The 17,234-nt window shown below is 33.3% G+C and overlaps 5 protein-coding genes across 9 annotated transcripts in view; 2 read left to right on the top strand and 3 right to left on the bottom strand.

Moving 5' to 3' along the window:
* Window positions 1-29: 29 nt before the first annotated feature.
* Window positions 30-1,469, top strand: LOC128872723 (intraflagellar transport protein 22 homolog). Its single transcript, XM_054115703.1, has 4 exons — window positions 30-415; window positions 601-770; window positions 833-1,032; window positions 1,125-1,469. Exons 1-4 carry the CDS (start codon window positions 377-379, stop codon window positions 1,295-1,297), a joined length of 582 nt encoding a protein of 193 aa, XP_053971678.1. The 5' UTR covers window positions 30-376; the 3' UTR covers window positions 1,298-1,469.
* A 167-nt stretch (window positions 1,470-1,636) lies between these two features.
* On the bottom strand, window positions 1,637-4,026 carry LOC128872721 (bifunctional coenzyme A synthase). The gene is made up of 5 exons (XM_054115699.1): window positions 3,253-4,026; window positions 2,618-2,961; window positions 2,309-2,563; window positions 2,037-2,219; window positions 1,637-1,950 (listed from the first exon to the last, which is right to left on the bottom strand). Exons 1-5 carry the CDS (start codon window positions 3,839-3,841, stop codon window positions 1,747-1,749), a joined length of 1,575 nt encoding a protein of 524 aa, XP_053971674.1. The 5' UTR covers window positions 3,842-4,026; the 3' UTR covers window positions 1,637-1,746.
* A 254-nt stretch (window positions 4,027-4,280) lies between these two features.
* LOC128872722 (uncharacterized) lies at window positions 4,281-5,952 on the bottom strand. Of its 2 annotated transcripts, XM_054115701.1 has the most exons (5): window positions 5,548-5,952; window positions 5,222-5,367; window positions 4,909-5,065; window positions 4,696-4,815; window positions 4,403-4,608 (listed from the first exon to the last, which is right to left on the bottom strand). In XM_054115701.1, exons 1-5 carry the CDS (start codon window positions 5,696-5,698, stop codon window positions 4,460-4,462), a joined length of 723 nt encoding a protein of 240 aa, XP_053971676.1. In that variant the 5' UTR covers window positions 5,699-5,952; the 3' UTR covers window positions 4,403-4,459. The 2 variants fall into 2 exon arrangements, with proteins under 2 accessions (XP_053971675.1, XP_053971676.1); XM_054115700.1 differs by having other exon boundaries at window positions 4,281-4,815.
* Window positions 5,953-6,793: 841 nt separating this feature from the next.
* LOC128872720 (protein MTSS 2-like) lies at window positions 6,794-13,926 on the top strand. Of its 4 annotated transcripts, XM_054115695.1 has the most exons (14): window positions 6,794-7,076; window positions 7,165-7,355; window positions 8,527-8,588; window positions 8,662-8,735; window positions 8,941-9,025; window positions 9,107-9,198; window positions 9,294-9,580; window positions 9,661-9,960; window positions 10,179-10,307; window positions 10,439-10,592; window positions 11,101-11,376; window positions 11,445-11,584; window positions 11,665-12,032; window positions 12,133-13,926. In XM_054115695.1, the coding sequence occupies exons 2-14, from the start codon at window positions 7,284-7,286 to the stop codon at window positions 12,791-12,793; spliced, it is 2,700 nt and encodes an 899-aa protein (XP_053971670.1). In that variant the 5' UTR covers window positions 6,794-7,076; window positions 7,165-7,283; the 3' UTR covers window positions 12,794-13,926. The 4 variants fall into 4 exon arrangements, with proteins under 4 accessions (XP_053971670.1, XP_053971671.1, XP_053971672.1 ...); XM_054115696.1 differs by having other exon boundaries at window positions 6,794-7,355; window positions 10,523-10,592; XM_054115697.1 differs by lacking the exon at window positions 10,179-10,307 and having other exon boundaries at window positions 6,795-7,355.
* A 1,194-nt stretch (window positions 13,927-15,120) lies between these two features.
* LOC128872719 (murinoglobulin-1-like) overlaps window positions 15,121-17,234 on the bottom strand; it is a 29,249-nt gene continuing 27,135 nt past the window's right edge. Inside the window, exons 24-26 of the mRNA XM_054115694.1 lie at window positions 16,368-16,422; window positions 16,061-16,285; window positions 15,121-15,912 (exon numbers count right to left, since the gene is read on the bottom strand). Of these exons, the coding sequence (XP_053971669.1) occupies window positions 15,710-15,912; window positions 16,061-16,285; window positions 16,368-16,422 (483 nt within the window). The 3' untranslated portion in view covers window positions 15,121-15,709. The remainder of the gene's footprint in view (window positions 15,913-16,060; window positions 16,286-16,367; window positions 16,423-17,234) is intronic.

The following is a 17,234-nucleotide window of genomic DNA, read 5'->3' on the forward strand; positions in this document are numbered from 1 at the left end:
ATTATCACTACCAGTAATCTACCTTGAACACATTAAGTCAAATGACACGATCATTTTCAAATATAATGCAATTCAATCGTAAATCAATATAGCATTTCCCCTTTTTCAGAAAGAATCATTTTTCTCAAGCTGTTTTTTCCATTTGCACACAATGGTATTGATTTTATTTTCATTTTGTATTTTTAAACATAAATAGATTTTCGTAACTAATGGCATGTTTATAAAAATTTACATTTGTAGATAAGTATTTTCTTTTAAAAAATGACCTACTTTCCGAAGTCCATACAAGTGGATGACCTGTTGTTATGGAAACAATTTTCCAAACACTTAGGTACAATCCTAAGCTATCTTTATTAAATAGAAGTACAGTCGAAACATGCAACCATTAAAACTAATAGTTGTAGGACCTGTGAGGGTAATGTTCTTAATTTAAAAATTATATAACAATATATATAAATTTATCGTGTATAAATCTTTTCTATTCTTTATTCTATTTATTATATATGAGAATATGTAATAATAATAAAATACATCACTAGCACACACGTAAGAGTTTTCATGAAATTTAAGTAATTTTATATGAAGATATATATTTTTTAGAGCGGTAAAACGACGATATCAAATTTTCTTGCTGATGCTACAGAAATACCGTATGATTACCATCCAACGCAAGGTGTTCGAATATTGGAATTTGAAATACAAAACGTAATCGTAAATAATAAACATGTCACAAAAGATATCGAATTGTGGGATTGCAGTGGAGATCACAAGTATATAAGAATAAATATATGTTTTTTAATTATATAAAACATATAATACGAAGATGTTTTAGATTCGAAAATTGTTGGCCAGCTATAAGGAAAAATTTGCATGGTGTTATATTTGTGTACAGTGAAAAATCAAACGAATGTTTGAAAGAACTCCAACAACTATACGATTATTTTATTAATCAAACAAAACTAGGCCCAGAACGATGTGTAATATTTTGTTATGATCCTGAGAAAAAAAATCCCGAAATATCCAAAATTATTTGTAAGTACAAGTAAATATAATATTGCAGATTCGTAATGTTTTTTAATATTCATATTTTACAATCACAGTTTTTTACATTGTTATAAACATAGCATCAACATTTGCGAAAGTGTCTCATGTGAAGTGCAATGTAGAAAGTGGTGGAAACAAACTTAAATCTGATTTTTCTTCTTTCGTAAGTACAGTAGTTACGAAAATGTACAATTACACAGATCCACAAGAAAAAGATATTTTAAGCGATAACATATTATTCGTCAAATATTAATGCGTATCTTTATACAATGTGTTTATTTTATTTGTATAAAGTATGTATTATAATAACAAATTTATATAATTATTGTTCTGTTTATATCTTTATTTATACATATTGTAACATGTTTTAATAATCACAGAATATTTAATAAGAAATGTTATAAAATAAAGTAATTTGTACTGTATATACCTACACATTTAATTAGGTTAGGTTAGTACCCTACAATGTCATTTATAAAATGTAATTAAAATCGTATTCTTTATTAAATTAGTTATACCCTTGACTTTATCATGCCTTATCAAAAAGTATTAAGTAAAAAAAATATATTTTGAACTTAGTAGAAGTATAATCTACATTTGATATCCAATTTATTAAGAAAAATCAATATTAATCATAAAGTTTTCAGAAATTTTGTATTCAAATTATAAGTTTGATTGATATAAATAATATATATATATATATTAACTTTTTACTTGTTCAGATAAAAATGCCATTAATTCATTCCATGCTTTCTGCACTTGCATTTGAGTAATATCATGACTCCATAAGCTACATATAACCACATTTGCTTCGTTAACTTGTTCAACATTACTTGGTTGAACCTGGATTCGTGCTTTTGCGTCATCTGGAGTTAATCCATTTCTATCTATTACTCGTTTTATTGCCTAGAAATTAAAGAGATAACTGCATAGTATAATTATTTATTGTAATGAATTTATATGTATTTGTAATGAATAAAATGAAAACTTACCTCCTCCTGTGGAACAATACAGGTCCAAATTTCATGACATACGTACTGCCATTTAGCTTGAATTAAAACAGCCGCTTCTATCACAATTATATCAAATCCTTTTGCGTAAAAATCATTCATCTGTTTCTTTGCTTCATCCAAAATGATAGGCCAAACGAGTTTATTTAATTTATCTAATTGTGCCTAGAAATACATTTATATTTTCAATTATATAATAAGGAAAAATGATGCAGTACAAATGCAAAGAATATCAAATTATATAATAAACTTGCTTTATCATGGAATACTATATCCCCAAGTGCTTTTCTATTGATAAATCCATCCGATTTCAAAATAGTAGGGCCAAAAGTTTTAAGTATTGCATCATAACAACTTTTGCCAGGCTGATATAAATTGTGTGCTATTTTATCACAATTTACAAGGCCTGCACCTAATTTTTCTAATTTATCAGCTATAGACGACTTTCCACTTGCTATACCACCAGTCAATCCAATAATATAAGGTTTTAAAGGTTTATCATCTATCCTCTAAAAACATAGTAATGTCAAAAACAATTTTATAACATTACATTTAATACGTACAGGAGGTCGTAGTCTTGTACCCAGTAATCGTATTCTATTATTACTGGAACTGAGTTTACTTTCTTCATGATCTCTGTGATCTTCATCTTCTAATAATTTAACAACACGAATATCTAATTTATTTAAATTGTTTTGTACACGCATTTCATTTACTTTTTCTCCACCACGTTTTGTTTCTTCACTAACTACTATCATTTCAAAAGTTGGATCACTTTTAGTTGGCCCATACATATCATTTATTGCAACAACATTATATACTAATGTTGAATCTATGTCTTCTAAAAATTCCGTAATATTCAGTATCCTTTTGGAACAAGGTTCTATCAATTCCCATAACAATTTTCCTACAACGTTCAATCAATTTATTTAGCTAAAACACTAATAATGTTTAACTTCAAATTTATAGAAGATAAGTAGTATAAACTGATACAAGCTATATTTTTAAAAATTATTTATAATACAGATAAAAAGGGCCAATCAATCTTTACAATATTAAATATAAGGTTTCTTGATATCATCAATGGTCCTCAAGACAACTGCTTGTAACAGTTCATCCGACTCATCCCATATAATTTTTATAATGTGGCTGATATGAACCACATTTTTCATAGTATTGTTGAATACAAAATTCTTACCATGTAACATATTTGTATTAGTCACACCAACTGTAAGCTGCTGTGTACAACGTAATACAGCTTCGCTTAAAAATATTTTATGGCCATTGTGCAACCGATCAAATGTACCACCAAGTACTACACTTTTATAAAGTTTTTCATCCTCAATGCAAGGGATTAGGCTTTCTTTTTCTAGTTTCTGATCATCGTTAAAGGTAACAAAGCTACAGTCCATAGATGTATTAGCTAGGCAATCCTGCATAAATGTATCAGCTTCTCTTTTACTACAAATTCGATCAAAGATCACTACCTCTATAGGTTTTTTTGTATTTATTACAGATAAATTAGGATTTTTCATGCTTGTAAGCAAAACTCGAATATCGAGTCGCGCAGATATTGCTGACGTTTCAGTGTAAATATTGGTAATGGTTTGGACATAACGTGTTACTTTACATTGTGGACTTGCAACTGTGTAATTTCCCGATATAAATAGGTTCTTCTCCGGGAAGTATTGAATATATAAAGTTTTTAATACATGCTCCTTAATAATTGGTAATAATTTTTTCACTTTCGTTGGATTTGTTAAAACTAACAAACCTGTGTTTGCCATTGTATGTTGTACAAGAAGACAATTAACTTTTAACCTTTAACCTTTTTCTTTGATAATACTTCCATCAAATAATGACGGATGTTATACATTACAGATTACGCATGTATCAGTGTTTTGCGTAAATCGATCACATGCCGCATTATGTAATATTTTTATATCGAGAAATTGATCATTTTTCCTATCAGCGCTGGGCACAGCCGAGTATTTTTCATTGTGTTTGTATATATGTTCAATGTTCAATAATTTACTATTATAGGTTATTGTAAATTATAGGTTATTATAGGTTATAGGTATTGTTAATCATTTAAATGAAACAGTGCAACTACACAAAAATATTATTGACTGATTTCAACTACTGCTGGAATTTTTGTATTTCCACTTAAACTTTGCTTAGGTTGAACGTTTTTTAAAACCTAATTAGTGTTGGTTGTATCAATTGAAACAGAAGTAACTATATATATATATTTTTATTTTCATTAGTTACAATTTGTTATCAAAACTTAAATTTTATATAATTCATAAGTACCACAATGAATATAGTATATAATATGTGTAATAGTAACAAAATTTAAGTATATATTTAATGTATTTATGAATTATGTTTATAATTTTGTAAGGTCAATATGGTGTAGAGGTACTTCTGGAAATATTATTTAATGGATCCTTATGATGCAAAATCATCCACTGCATTAGTTTTGTATGGTTGCTAGAAAATGCCATTTCTAACAAAATATCAAACCATTTGTCTTCAAAACCGAATTTGCATCCTGTAAAGAAGATAAACATTTTTGTATTTAAAGTAGAAACTATGTCAGAACTATAAATACAAAGCTGCACATTCGAAATAACCCAACCTGTGTTATGAAGTATTTCAAGACATGAAAAATCATTTTGCATTGGATAATTAAGGCAATAATAAACAGCCATACACAGAGCATTTTCTCCTATTGCGGTGGTAATGAAAGGATCACCACCTATGTTTATTTGAAGAAAATATGTATGTTGTTTTATTGCATTTTATTATATCATAACAAAAGTAAAACATTATTATTTTATTGCATATGTACCCTTTGCTAACATGAATGTTATTAGACATGTATGACCTTGTAGACAAATGCGATGGAAGGGTGTCAAATCATTGACTGGAGACTTTACATTTAATAAATGTGGACAGTAAACTACTATATCAATGCATTTTAATGCATATAATTTTTCAAAGCAATTCTGAAAAAACATAAATAATTTATGAATGCGTCATTATGTAATATAGTAAAAAGGATACAGAAATTTTACAAATCATGTTTAAGTATAATATTTTTTATATAAATTTGTATTATTTTTATTGTGAAATATTAGGTTACAACTAGAAAATTAATTTACGTCAGCCGCATATTCCAAGTTATTTAACATTTCTTTGTGGCTGATTATGCTACGATGTCTAATAGACGAGCGTTTGTAATTTCTAATTTCCTGTAATTCCATTGAATTTTGTTTTGATATATGCATGAATTTTTTATACCAACAAGCTGTAATCCAATTAAAAAAAGTGTTTAATTCAGAATACAGTGAAATTTCCTTGTGCATTGATAATACGTTATAAAGTTTATACATAGTGTAAGATAAATTAATATAAAAAGGCTATGAATGTTCGATAAATGTAAAATTATAATTATTGAAAGAAATTTGAAATTTTGAAATGTTTCTACCACGAATACGGTAAAACGTATAAGAAACAACTGCTACGAATCCAGCGACAACAGTGGGTTTAAACAATCGCGGAATTGCTTCAATTAATATCATAGAATGTTGTAATAATATATCGTAGAATGATTCGATATATTTTGTTATAAGGCTCATTATTTTTACTTCTTTCACTCGCGATACGTGAAAATATTTTTGTCACTAACTCTCTTCAAATAGGGATATTACATATTGCAATATGCATGTACAGGGCTGATTCAAGGATATACAAAAAAGAGAAATATTATAATTATAGGTATCGAAATTAACTTTCAAAACGCAATGAAATACATTTAATACATACAAGTATTATCAATGATTATAAGTTACTGATAGATTTATTGTAAGTTATTAATATGTAATAAAAAGATCTTTTAGACCTCTATAACCCAGGGCTCTACAAAATCTTATTTCGGTATTGGCGATGCTTCTATGCATTACTATTGCGCAAGCGCGGGGCACTTTGACGCGCGAAAATAAAGTGCAGTAGTAAAGGAGAGGGGATGGATGAAACTAGTGACTTTCCCCTCACACAGCACGAGTATATACAGGGTGTCCCAAAAATGTTGTAACACCTTGAAATGGGTGGTTCGGGAGGTGATTTGAAACAACTTTTTCCTTAGCGAAAATGTTGTTCGAGGCTTCGTTGAGGAGATATTAACAGAAAACACTGACCAATCAGAGCGCGCGTATACCGTTGGAGCAGCCGCGGTAGCGAAGGTTACGCGCTTAGCGGCCGCGCTCGTACCCGAACAAGTGACTCGACGTGCATCGAAGGACATTGACGCCAGAGATGGGCAAACTCCTAGATTTCGAATAAATCTGAAGTTTGCCGATGTGTTTGTCTCGTTTCTTTCTCTGGGAAATGTTCGAAAGAGGAAAAGAGACAAACATATCGACAAACTTCAAATTCATTCGAATTCTAGGGTTTTGCCCATCACTGTCCCGAACCACCCATTTCAAGGTGTTACAACATTTTTGGAACACCCTGTACATGTACTCGTTTATGCATGTGGCAAACATTTCCCTATCGTTATGTTGAATAACCAATCAGAAGAAGGAAGCAATGATGCAGGATGTTCTCTTTCAATAGTCGACTCTCCGGAAGTGATTGTCGAAGGGGTAGAGAAAGAAAGAGAGAGAGAGAGAGAGAAAAAGAGATCTTTACCCTGTGTAACGATTAGATACACTCCGAATCCTCAATTTGAAGTTCTAGAACGGGGTCGCCGTAGGGGGGCACCCATGGATATTTAGATATTGCAACGAAAACAGAATCGACGCAGACGCGAACCAACGCGAACCATACTTGATCGTCGCGATGAGTGCGTTGTTTCGAAGAACCCGTCCCTAGTGTTTACATTTTTCTTCACGAAGCTAATCAGTGTTATGATTTCATCTCGTTGCAAGTATCTGTGAAATCACCGATAACAGTCATCCGATTTTTGAATTAATCCGCGTAGGAACGAATCGTGACATATACGACGGTCGAGTTCATGTAAATATACTTTTTATCGGTGTCTTTCTTGTGTTACTCCAAATTGTTCTCTCTTTTTACGAAAATGGCGAATTATATGGATCGCCAGTATTCGTACGGGAATTCAGTACATCTTCGTACAGATGACAAGAAGTGAACTCTTCGACAATTCTGATGCGGACGAACTTTATTGGGGCCAAGTAACAAAACAATTTGGGATCTTCAAAGATGGATGCAACAATTGAGAGAGAGTGCAGTGCTTTGGGTGGTCTCTTTCAACAGATTATAACTGATATGAAGGTAAGAAACGCCGTGGTTGTTTTTACTCGATGTCTGTTTTGGCGTTCGACCGCGTTTTTTTTCCTGTTCATTGTTTTTTGTATGATGTTATACCGTTGCACAATTTACGATGCAGGCGAAGACGCGTTTGTCGATGCAATGCCTCCGACACCCATATTTCGTAAATACTGTGAAATCATTGAATACGATCGAAAATAAAATATGATCCTTTTTGCTGTTCGTTCTTTTATAATACTTGTAAGCGTTGGCGATGTCCTGATTCCGAAAGCTATTCTCTGAAACCATTGAGATACTTTACCGCGGTAGAACGAGGGCAAGCTAATTTACACATGCTCTTCGAGCGTCGAAATATTTTTAAATTCTTGCGCGACAGTTAGTGCTGCATAAATACTCGAATAAAAGTATTCGAAATATTATTTGAAATGAAACGAATGGAAATAAAATAATATTCCAAACATGATATGAAAAATTGTATAACGTAATATTTATGTAAGAATGTTATGATCCCACAAAGAGCAATAAACTTAGTCTGGGACAGTTTTTCAATACTTCAATCTAAATTTAAATTTTATAAGTAGGTTATTTACAAAACATGTGTATTTTATATATTATCCAGGTTTATATTTAAGCCTTATTTGTATTACCACAAGATAACTCAAATATTTTAAATACTATGCTACGAAGAATAGAAAATATTGTACTTCGAAAATATATAATAAAGTTTTTTGTGTTCCATTTTAAAAATTAATTTTTTGGTATTTCAGAGGCATATTTTACTTTTTTATTTGAATAAGAAAAAAAATGTTACTACAGAATATATAAATTGTGAAAAGAAATATTTAAAAATTCTGTTATATGTACAGACTTTTTCCACAATATTTTTTAGTACAATCTAACTGTTAACATATCTATGACTTAACATCATAATTACAGTACCTATCTAATTTCTTAGCCATGAAAACATCTAATCATAAAGAATAGGTAGGCGTATATGATTACATTATCTGTATTCAATATGCGCAGTTGTATTCTGTATCATACAAGTTACAATAAAAAATGAACATTAAACTATAACTGAGTCTGTTTACGATATAAATGTGAAATAAAATATTAAAATTACATAATAGATATTTCTATAAGTAGGGATAAATTCAAATATTTTTGTTATTAGAATGGAGCACCATTGTGGGAAGATTTAATCTCTAAGGCAACAAAATTACATTCATGCTTAAGGTAATAATTGATATAAACAATTATTTTATAATAACATAACAGTTAACTGTATTTGTGTTTTTATGTCTTTCAGAGCTGCTATTTTAGCTATTTCTGCTTATCTTGAAACATTTCAAAAAATTGCTGATGCTGCAACTAGTGCAAGAGGTAAATTACTCCCATGAACTACTTATTAATTTATATTAATTTCTTTTGTTATTAAAAATTGTTTAATCAAATTTATAAAGCACATGAAGTTTCTTCACATATTGGTTTCTTTTCTCTTAAAAAAACAGTAAATTAGTCATCCATATTATTCAATTCTATTACTCTATAAAAATAAATGTAACATTAAGAATTGCTTACAATTAAGGTGCAACAAAAGAAATTGGGACTGCTTTAACTCGGATATGTCTTAGACATAAAGCAGTAGAAACACGTATGAAATCTTTTACCAGGTAAATATTTTTTATTATGTTTTAATAATCTTCTTTTTTCGTTAATTATTCAAACTTTTTACTTAAATTTCTGTCTATTAGTGCTATTATGGATTGCTTGGTGTTACCACTTCAAGAAAAATTAGAAGATTGGAAAAAATCATTAATAAATTTAGATAAGGAACATGCCAAAGGTGGGTAAGACATTTCGTAAGTCCAAAATTTATTAATAAAATTTGAGTATGAGTCTTATTATATAGTTATTAAATCTGAACATATGTTAATTTAGAATATAAGAAAGTAAGAGCAGAATTGAAAAAGCGATCTACAGATACTTTACGATTGCAAAAGAAAAAAGCACGTAAAGGTCAACACTTACATGGACAAGGACAATTGCAAAGTCATGGACCTACATCGGGGGACATTGAATTAAATAGAATGTTAGAATCTTCTGCTGCTGTTATCCAAGAAAAACGTCTAAGTTTAGAAGAAACAGAGAGAAGAGCTGTTCGTGCAGCCTTGCTCGAAGAAAGGGGCAGATTCTGTCTTCTTGCCAGATTTTTAAAACCAGTACTTGTTAGTAAAATTTATTCCATATAGTAGACAGTTAACGATTTAATTTCTCGATATTATCTCGAATAATATGTACAACACAGGATGAAGAAATTGCAATGCTAATGGAGTTGACACATCTCCAAGAAGTTTCTGATCAGTTACAACGACACGCAGCCTCTCCGCATCATTTACCACCCGCATCGGAACAAGTCATAACAGATATAAAAGGCTGTGATGTTACTCAATGGTCACTCGCTACACCTCCTTCCAGTCCTTCTTTATCTCTCGGATCGAGGAAAAGTTCAATGTGTTCAATCAGTTCTTTAACTAGTAGCAGCAGCGGTTCTTGCAAAAGTCATCCGAGCCCGTCTGGACATCCGTGGCATAGATCGCTTTCTCAGGTGAAAACTCCGCAACCGTACAAAAAACAATATTAAGTTTTCTTTCTCTATGCTTAGTCGTTGTACTAAGAATAATAGCCTTTATAATGCATGGCATATTAATTTCACTGTTTATGCACTAGCTGTATACCGTGCAAGTAGTTGCTCGTAGATTACAGCATGAATGCCATTTGGCATCGGCTTAGTGTATGTGGTAGTCGATGTTGTACTCGTTGTAGTCTGTCGGTGTCAGGCCCTCCAGCATCAGCGGTTTGATGACGCTGCGCCACTTGGCAAACGGTAGTTCCCGTGACTCTGGCTTCACTTCTCAGGATACATTGTATACGCAACCCATTTCCGAACATCAGGTAAGGTTGCTAGGAATTAGTTGCCTGCTAGTGTTTCACGTCTTTCTTTTCACTTTTAACGCTAAATCAAGTTTTATACTACACGACATAAATGTTTGTTATGTCCCTGAAGTTAAATTGTGTTGTCGTAGGTATCAAATGTGTCTTCTCAAATTAATCAAAATACTGGTTGTACTACAAGACCCGTAACTACTGCTACTTGGCCTGACTTACAGGAAACATCAGTTCAATTCGACAGGCAAAATCAGAACACAATCAATGAACGGCCGCATACGATATCTTCTGGTATGTACATTACTGTTATTGCTATTATTTGTGTATAAAAAAAGTAGAATTCATTTCCTTTAAGGGATATTCTCACTTCAGCGTCTCGAAATATGAATCATTTTTGTAAATTTTTTAAAGAGAAAGTATAAATTGATACATATTCTTGTTGGGCCTTAAAGAAGATTTTACCATTTTTATAGCTAGAAAGTTAATGAATAGTAGCATTTATATGTTTTCGCGCGCACCGTGACGAGAAAAACATACTTTCACTGTAAACGGCCTAGAGAAATGTTCTCAAGTCAAAGTCAAATGCCTTACGTTTTAAAAATACGTAACAAAAAATTGACATTTTTTAAATCTCTAAAGTGAGACGACTCCGTAATAATAATTTAAGAAGTACGAATTATAGCAACTTGCCAGTAAATTTCCTCACACCTATAAATCCGTTACAACTAGTATTTATTATATTGAGATTAGAGGTGGTTAATATCTACGATTTATTTAAGATTATTAATTACTGTTGTAGCTTACGAAAAAGGCCATCAGAGACCAGCTCTCAGCGTTTACACATTCCAAGCTCCAGACAATAGTGGCTGTTGCCACAGTCAACCTGCTTCTCCAGTTTCTTCTTCCTCAAATCAAGCATCCAGAGTACAATTGCGTAGAAATAATGGTAGTAATCGTCCTCCAATACCGAACAGATGTTCCAGTTTAGAACGACCATCAGTCCCGGTGAAGAATGAACCTCCTGGAAGTCCTCGAGGCAAACCGAAGTTACCGCTTCCAGCACACTTAGCGAAAGGTTTGTATTATTCTTTACCGATCATTTAAATTTTGAAACATATGTCTAATAGTATGGTACAATTACAGAATTAGCAACTCATCAACTTCAGCAACCAATGTATGTAAACATGCACGAATTAGCAAATTTAGCTGCAACCCGTGCTCAGGAGATGCAGTTACCGCTACCTCCACCGCCCGCATCACTAGCAGCGCCAGGGACTGAGAAGGTATGTGTTGAAACATATGCATATAACGTCCTATAAGTCCTTTTATGATCAGAAATATTTACATCGCTAACTATTTATAGACTGAAGTTACGGAAAAGGACGGTGGAAGTCAAACATCAGAGTCTAGCGTGGAATCCAGCAGTGGATATGGAAGTCAGACTACTATACCGCATTCTCATTCGCTTCATAATCAAAATGAGAATGCCTGGAACGTACCTGGTGCTGCGTCTACTCTAATGGTTCGCAGAGGATCGGTACAGCAAGCTAGCAAACCTCCTCCGCCAACAAGACGCACGTCCACTGTTATAACTGCCACATTCAATAATCCGTCATCAGGTTCTAACGATGAACGTACCGATAATACTTGCGACGAGGCTGAGAATCTTCCTCCGCCGCCAGCATTTTTATTAGAAGGTTCTTCGCCTACAGCTAGCCCTACTCCTCAGCGGTAGGGGACAACTCTATTTAACTATTTGTTGAAATAAAATAACAACACTTACATAACATCTGGAACACTGATTTAACGCAATATATATTTCATATTGCAGATCTGTCTCGGTGTCAGAAACTGTAAGGACCCTTACGGAATTACGTCACACCCCCGCGAGTCCTTCTCTTTTACGAAAGGCTACTACAGGTCAGACGCAATCGCATAACAATGCGTCTGGCACATTACAGCATAATACCATGTTACAAGTTACTCGAACTTCCGTCGAACGTTCATGCGCAGTAATTCGCTCAACTTCCCAAGAACGTGGGTCGACTACTATGCAAATGACAACGATCAACTCAGGTGTAAATATTCAAGGGCAAGGTCCTGGAGGAGTAGGTCAGAGCTTTATGGCGGTTCTCAGTGCTAAGCTTATTAACAGTACAACAGGTAGCAATGCCAATAGTGGTAATAATACAAGCAGTAGTCCGAAATCCTCGAGGAAGCACTCCATCGAACAGCAGATAAATAAAAATTCCAAAACACCGTCTGGTTTTCTTGAAACTTTAAATGCTAAACTAGCCCAACAGCAACAGAATATGCAAGGGAATAATATGACGAGTAAATCGGCAAGCGTGAGACGTATTATGGGCAATCGCGTGCCCATTATCGATCCTTTGCAGGTTAGGGACTCTTTGATGGATCAAATACGAAGAGGAACATCCCTTAGAAAAACCAGCGGTCCCATTAACGATCGTTCGGCACCTAAAATCTATTGACTATCGTAATACTGATGTTCGCGTAAGTTCCTTTATTATCTCTGATGCATCTATGTTGCATTTACGATTGTTAACAACAATCGCAACGCTCGTCATCGAATCCGATGAACGTGCTTACATCGCCAAAGAAAATGGCACTTGTTACGCGGTGATCGTATATGTACCTTTATGAACGTACATTCGATAATTGAAATTAGCATACGTTGACTTTTTTGCACTTCGGTGCGCTAGCGTCAAAGTAAAATGGCAAAGTGAATTGTTTTCACAAATTCGTTGTTTACGTCATTGGTTTCATTATAAAAATTGTTTTGAAGAAGGCAGGCTCTATATTAAATCCACTTTTGATACGCGATACTTTAGTGCTTATTACGGTATACAAATTAAATCAAAGCGAGAGTAAAATGACTTACCTTAATTGTTCAATTAGAGTCTGATCTTATTACATTGTAATATCTGATAATTAATAAGATTCAAGTAATATATATATTTATAAAGTGTAATACAGTAGCATATTAATATATATATTATTTCAACTCTGCTTGGTTTGGGTTGACGTTTAATTATACTAATGCCCAATGCTTGCCAGTATTGCGGGAAACCTGACTGATTTAATAATACCATAGTAACAATTTAATACTCTATATTTTAAATAAAAAAAAAAAAGGAAAAAAGATGGAGGGAATATAAAATCCATGTACAATTTAATATAGAGCTCGTGTCTTAGCGTATCGTTATGTTATTTGTAGTTATTAATTTTTTCCTCTATTATTTGTCTTTCATTTTTCGTATGAAACGCACAAGTATAATTGTTTTTGTTTCATATTAACTTCTCACTTGGTATTTCGTGTGTTTCTTACGGACACCTCCTGTAGTGTGACATCTGTCAATGATAATATCATACTTGGTATGACAAAATTGATAATAAATAATGAGTATTACTGCCCAGGTGGAACCTAATGTTAGAGTTAGTTTTTATATTGGTCCGACTATTCCATCGATACGTGTATCTCTACCATTCATTCAATATCGATGTAATATTGTATTGCACTACGGTATTACTATTTCATTATTATTACTTTTTTCGATAACGACGCTTAAATCGATTTTATCATATCAAAGATTTTGTATTGGACCCAGTGTAGCTTCTAGATTGTAATAATTCTAGTTCTATTCCCGAATCTAGAAAGGCATCCATATTAACGAACACCGTGGATTTCCGTTTAGGATATTTTGCAAACGAAGATTTAACTTGCAAACATATTGATACTACATATCAAAGTTTTTGTATCGCTACGTTTTTTCTTTTTTATATTAGTATAATATATACGATACTGTTTTATAATGTTAGTACTTACGAACGTTAAGTGTACTGTTATAATATTTTGTGAAACGAAAGTGCATTTACTATTGCTCGAGCATTTACTGCCAACGTCTGACCATCGTTCCAACGATATCGGGCCGAAACGATTCGTCCCGATACTTTCTGTTCTGCCTGGGCGACGCTGTTTCCAATATTCGGTAAATGTTAAAATAAATTGTATGTGTGTGTTCGACGGGATCGATTGGAAATCGATAGTTCGTTGTGCGATAAACTACCGGTAAACATACCTTTCAGCGCATGTTCTGACAAGCCTATGCGAATAACGATCCTAATGTAACAAAGTATTATTAAGCGTATTCGTCCCGTTCGTTATGTTAATCGACCGCGATGGGAATTCCAGTATCTCTCTCTCTCTCTCTCTCTCTCTCTCTCTCTCTCTCTCTCTCTCTTTCTCTCTCTCTCTCTATGCATATGCATAATTTATTCGCGCGGATACACAACAATACCTGTTGTTAACGAGTATATCGAAAATCTCGGACAGCAGCCGACTGAACCGATGAAAATGCTACTACTGCCAGTTCATCAACATTCAACGTGTTCCTTTTCATTCCTGATGATGCAGTTAGATTTTGCGTTAACTTTAGCAGAGCGTCGCGACGTGTAGTTGCTAGCGAACAATAATAGTCTTTATTTATTTGAAACAAGCATTTCACTGTGTACAACGTGAATAAATAGTTGATACTTCCAGAGACGATTGCGGTTTGATATTTAATGCTGAGAAAAAATGGCACACGAGTGTTCGCGGTAGATAGCAAAGAGTAATAAAAAAAAAAAAGAAAAAAAAAGAAGAGTTTAATTGCGAACATTATCGAATTCTGCACTTCGTAGTTACGAAAGATACGATTCGAGTTCAAGATCAGCATTAAATGACAAACACTTAGTATAACAATAAATAATGAAAAAAAAAATGAAAGCCGTAATAATTAAATAAATAAATAATCGTAAATCCATTGTAATAAAATAATATTTAATGTAGTACAGTTCGAAAGGTGATTGTTAATTTGTAATAATTATTTCAGTAGCGATCAGATACAAAGATAATAAATAAAAGTGCAACAAACACACGATATGCGCCTTCTTGCGTGTTCACTCGTCGATACAGAAAAAGTAATGTCAGTTGTTTACCGATAAACATTTGCGTCGAAAGCGTTCTCTCGTATTTATTTACAATTTCGTCGATTCGTTTAAAGAAAGAAACGATCATTCCCTTATATGACAATTTATTTGCGACGAGAGTGATAACTTTATCATATAACTTATCCTATCATTAATTATATAATTGATTGACATATTTGTAGATAAAAAAAGAAAAAGAAACAAACAAAAAGAAGAAGGAATTATGTATATACCCTGCGCGAAGTTTGCAAATAGCGTATCTTTATGATCGAAGTTTACAGATGAGCGAGGCCAATTCTCCGAAAAGCAGTTTTCCGAAACAGCTTGCTGGCGTTTCACAAAACACAACGAGTATTTTACTGTTCCCGATGCTTTGCATATTTAAATATTAAAAAGTATATATATATATCCGGCGCCGTTCAACCACCGACCGGAGGATCCACGTACGTTGACTGATCCTTCGTTTGATTAGGACACGCGGATCGTGCGTCTGTTATCTCGCGTGGCACGCCGCTCACCGATGGCAATCCGTACACAGAAAACGAATTGTTCAGTATCTGTTTGTGATCCCCGGATGCGAGAATGTCGTTGTCCTTGTTTACTATTAACGCCAGACTTCCAGCTGCGAGGGAATATTTTTTTATAAAAGAATATTGTAAAACAGCGTACGTGTTACATGTATATTGATATAATTGGTGGTTTCAGTCATCGATGTGTCGTTGAAGTATTTACGGATCAAAATGAAAGAAAAAAAGAGATCGGATACGTACGAGAATCTAACGGTGAACAGGAGCAGCTCGAATCTAAAGTGAACTCGACAGTGGCACGTAGACGTTGAACCTCCCGGGACGCATGCAAATCCAGTAACAATCTTGCTTTATTCAATCGTCTGATTGCTACTTTGACAGCGCTACTCGCCGAGCAATAAACGTTGTAGAAATCCGTCGGCAAATTGTCGATGCACACAGGACAAGACTGTTTCACACTCGTTGGCGCTAAATTAAACAAATGTAACGTGAGAATTACTAATAACTGTACTTGTAACTGTTGTGTAGACTGTAAAATACATTCACTTACACGAAACCTGGGCATCGCTGTTTGTGGCATTCTTTGTTCGACCATCGGACTCCTCCTACAAATAATTATCTTAGGAATAGTATATATAGTGCAATACAAAACTACTTAATAATATCTAAACATGCTTCTAAGGAATTTTAATTTAATTAAATACAACATTCAAATTTCCCGCGAGAAATTGTTGTCGCTATCTGGCGGTGAATAAGCGAACTATTTTCGGAGTTTGGTCAGCGCCTCTATCGGGAAAACGCTCAAGTTTGTCCTCGAATAGTTGAAGCTATTAATGCTAGATGGCGTTATTTCCATAGCATTTACCGACATGGTGGTAACGTACCGACCGGTGATGGTAAATACCATGGAAATAACGCCATCTAGCAATGATAGCTTCAACTATTCGACGACAAACTTGGGCGTTTTCCTGATAGAGGCGCTGACCATACTCCGAAAATTAGTTCGGCTTATTCGCCACTAGATGGCAATTCATTTGAGCAAAAATACCGGGAAAAATTTAAAAGTTTAAAAAAGATGGCTAGTGAATTTATAAGAGGAACAAGAATTTTATTATGTCAAAAGAATGTCCTTGTAATTAACGTTTTTGTTTATAGTATCAAGTTAAAGAGTGCTGTTATTTCGATGTACATATGGTCTCATTCTTCCTTGGTTTTTGTTTACGGAGTTATTAGAAACTTTGTATTGTTTTAGAAACAAAAACAGAGTATTTCAATAACGAATAGAAAATGTGTTCTGTTATTCCTTAAAAACAAAAATTAAAATATGGTTTATAATATGAAATTATATTCCATGGTCTCTATTGTATTGTCTTAGAAACAAAATCAGAGCGATCGAAATCATTATAAGCGAGTAGTT

This window comes from Hylaeus volcanicus, chromosome 2 (assembly GCF_026283585.1).
Source record: "Hylaeus volcanicus isolate JK05 chromosome 2, UHH_iyHylVolc1.0_haploid, whole genome shotgun sequence".
Classification (NCBI taxonomy): domain Eukaryota; kingdom Metazoa; phylum Arthropoda; class Insecta; order Hymenoptera; family Colletidae; genus Hylaeus; species Hylaeus volcanicus.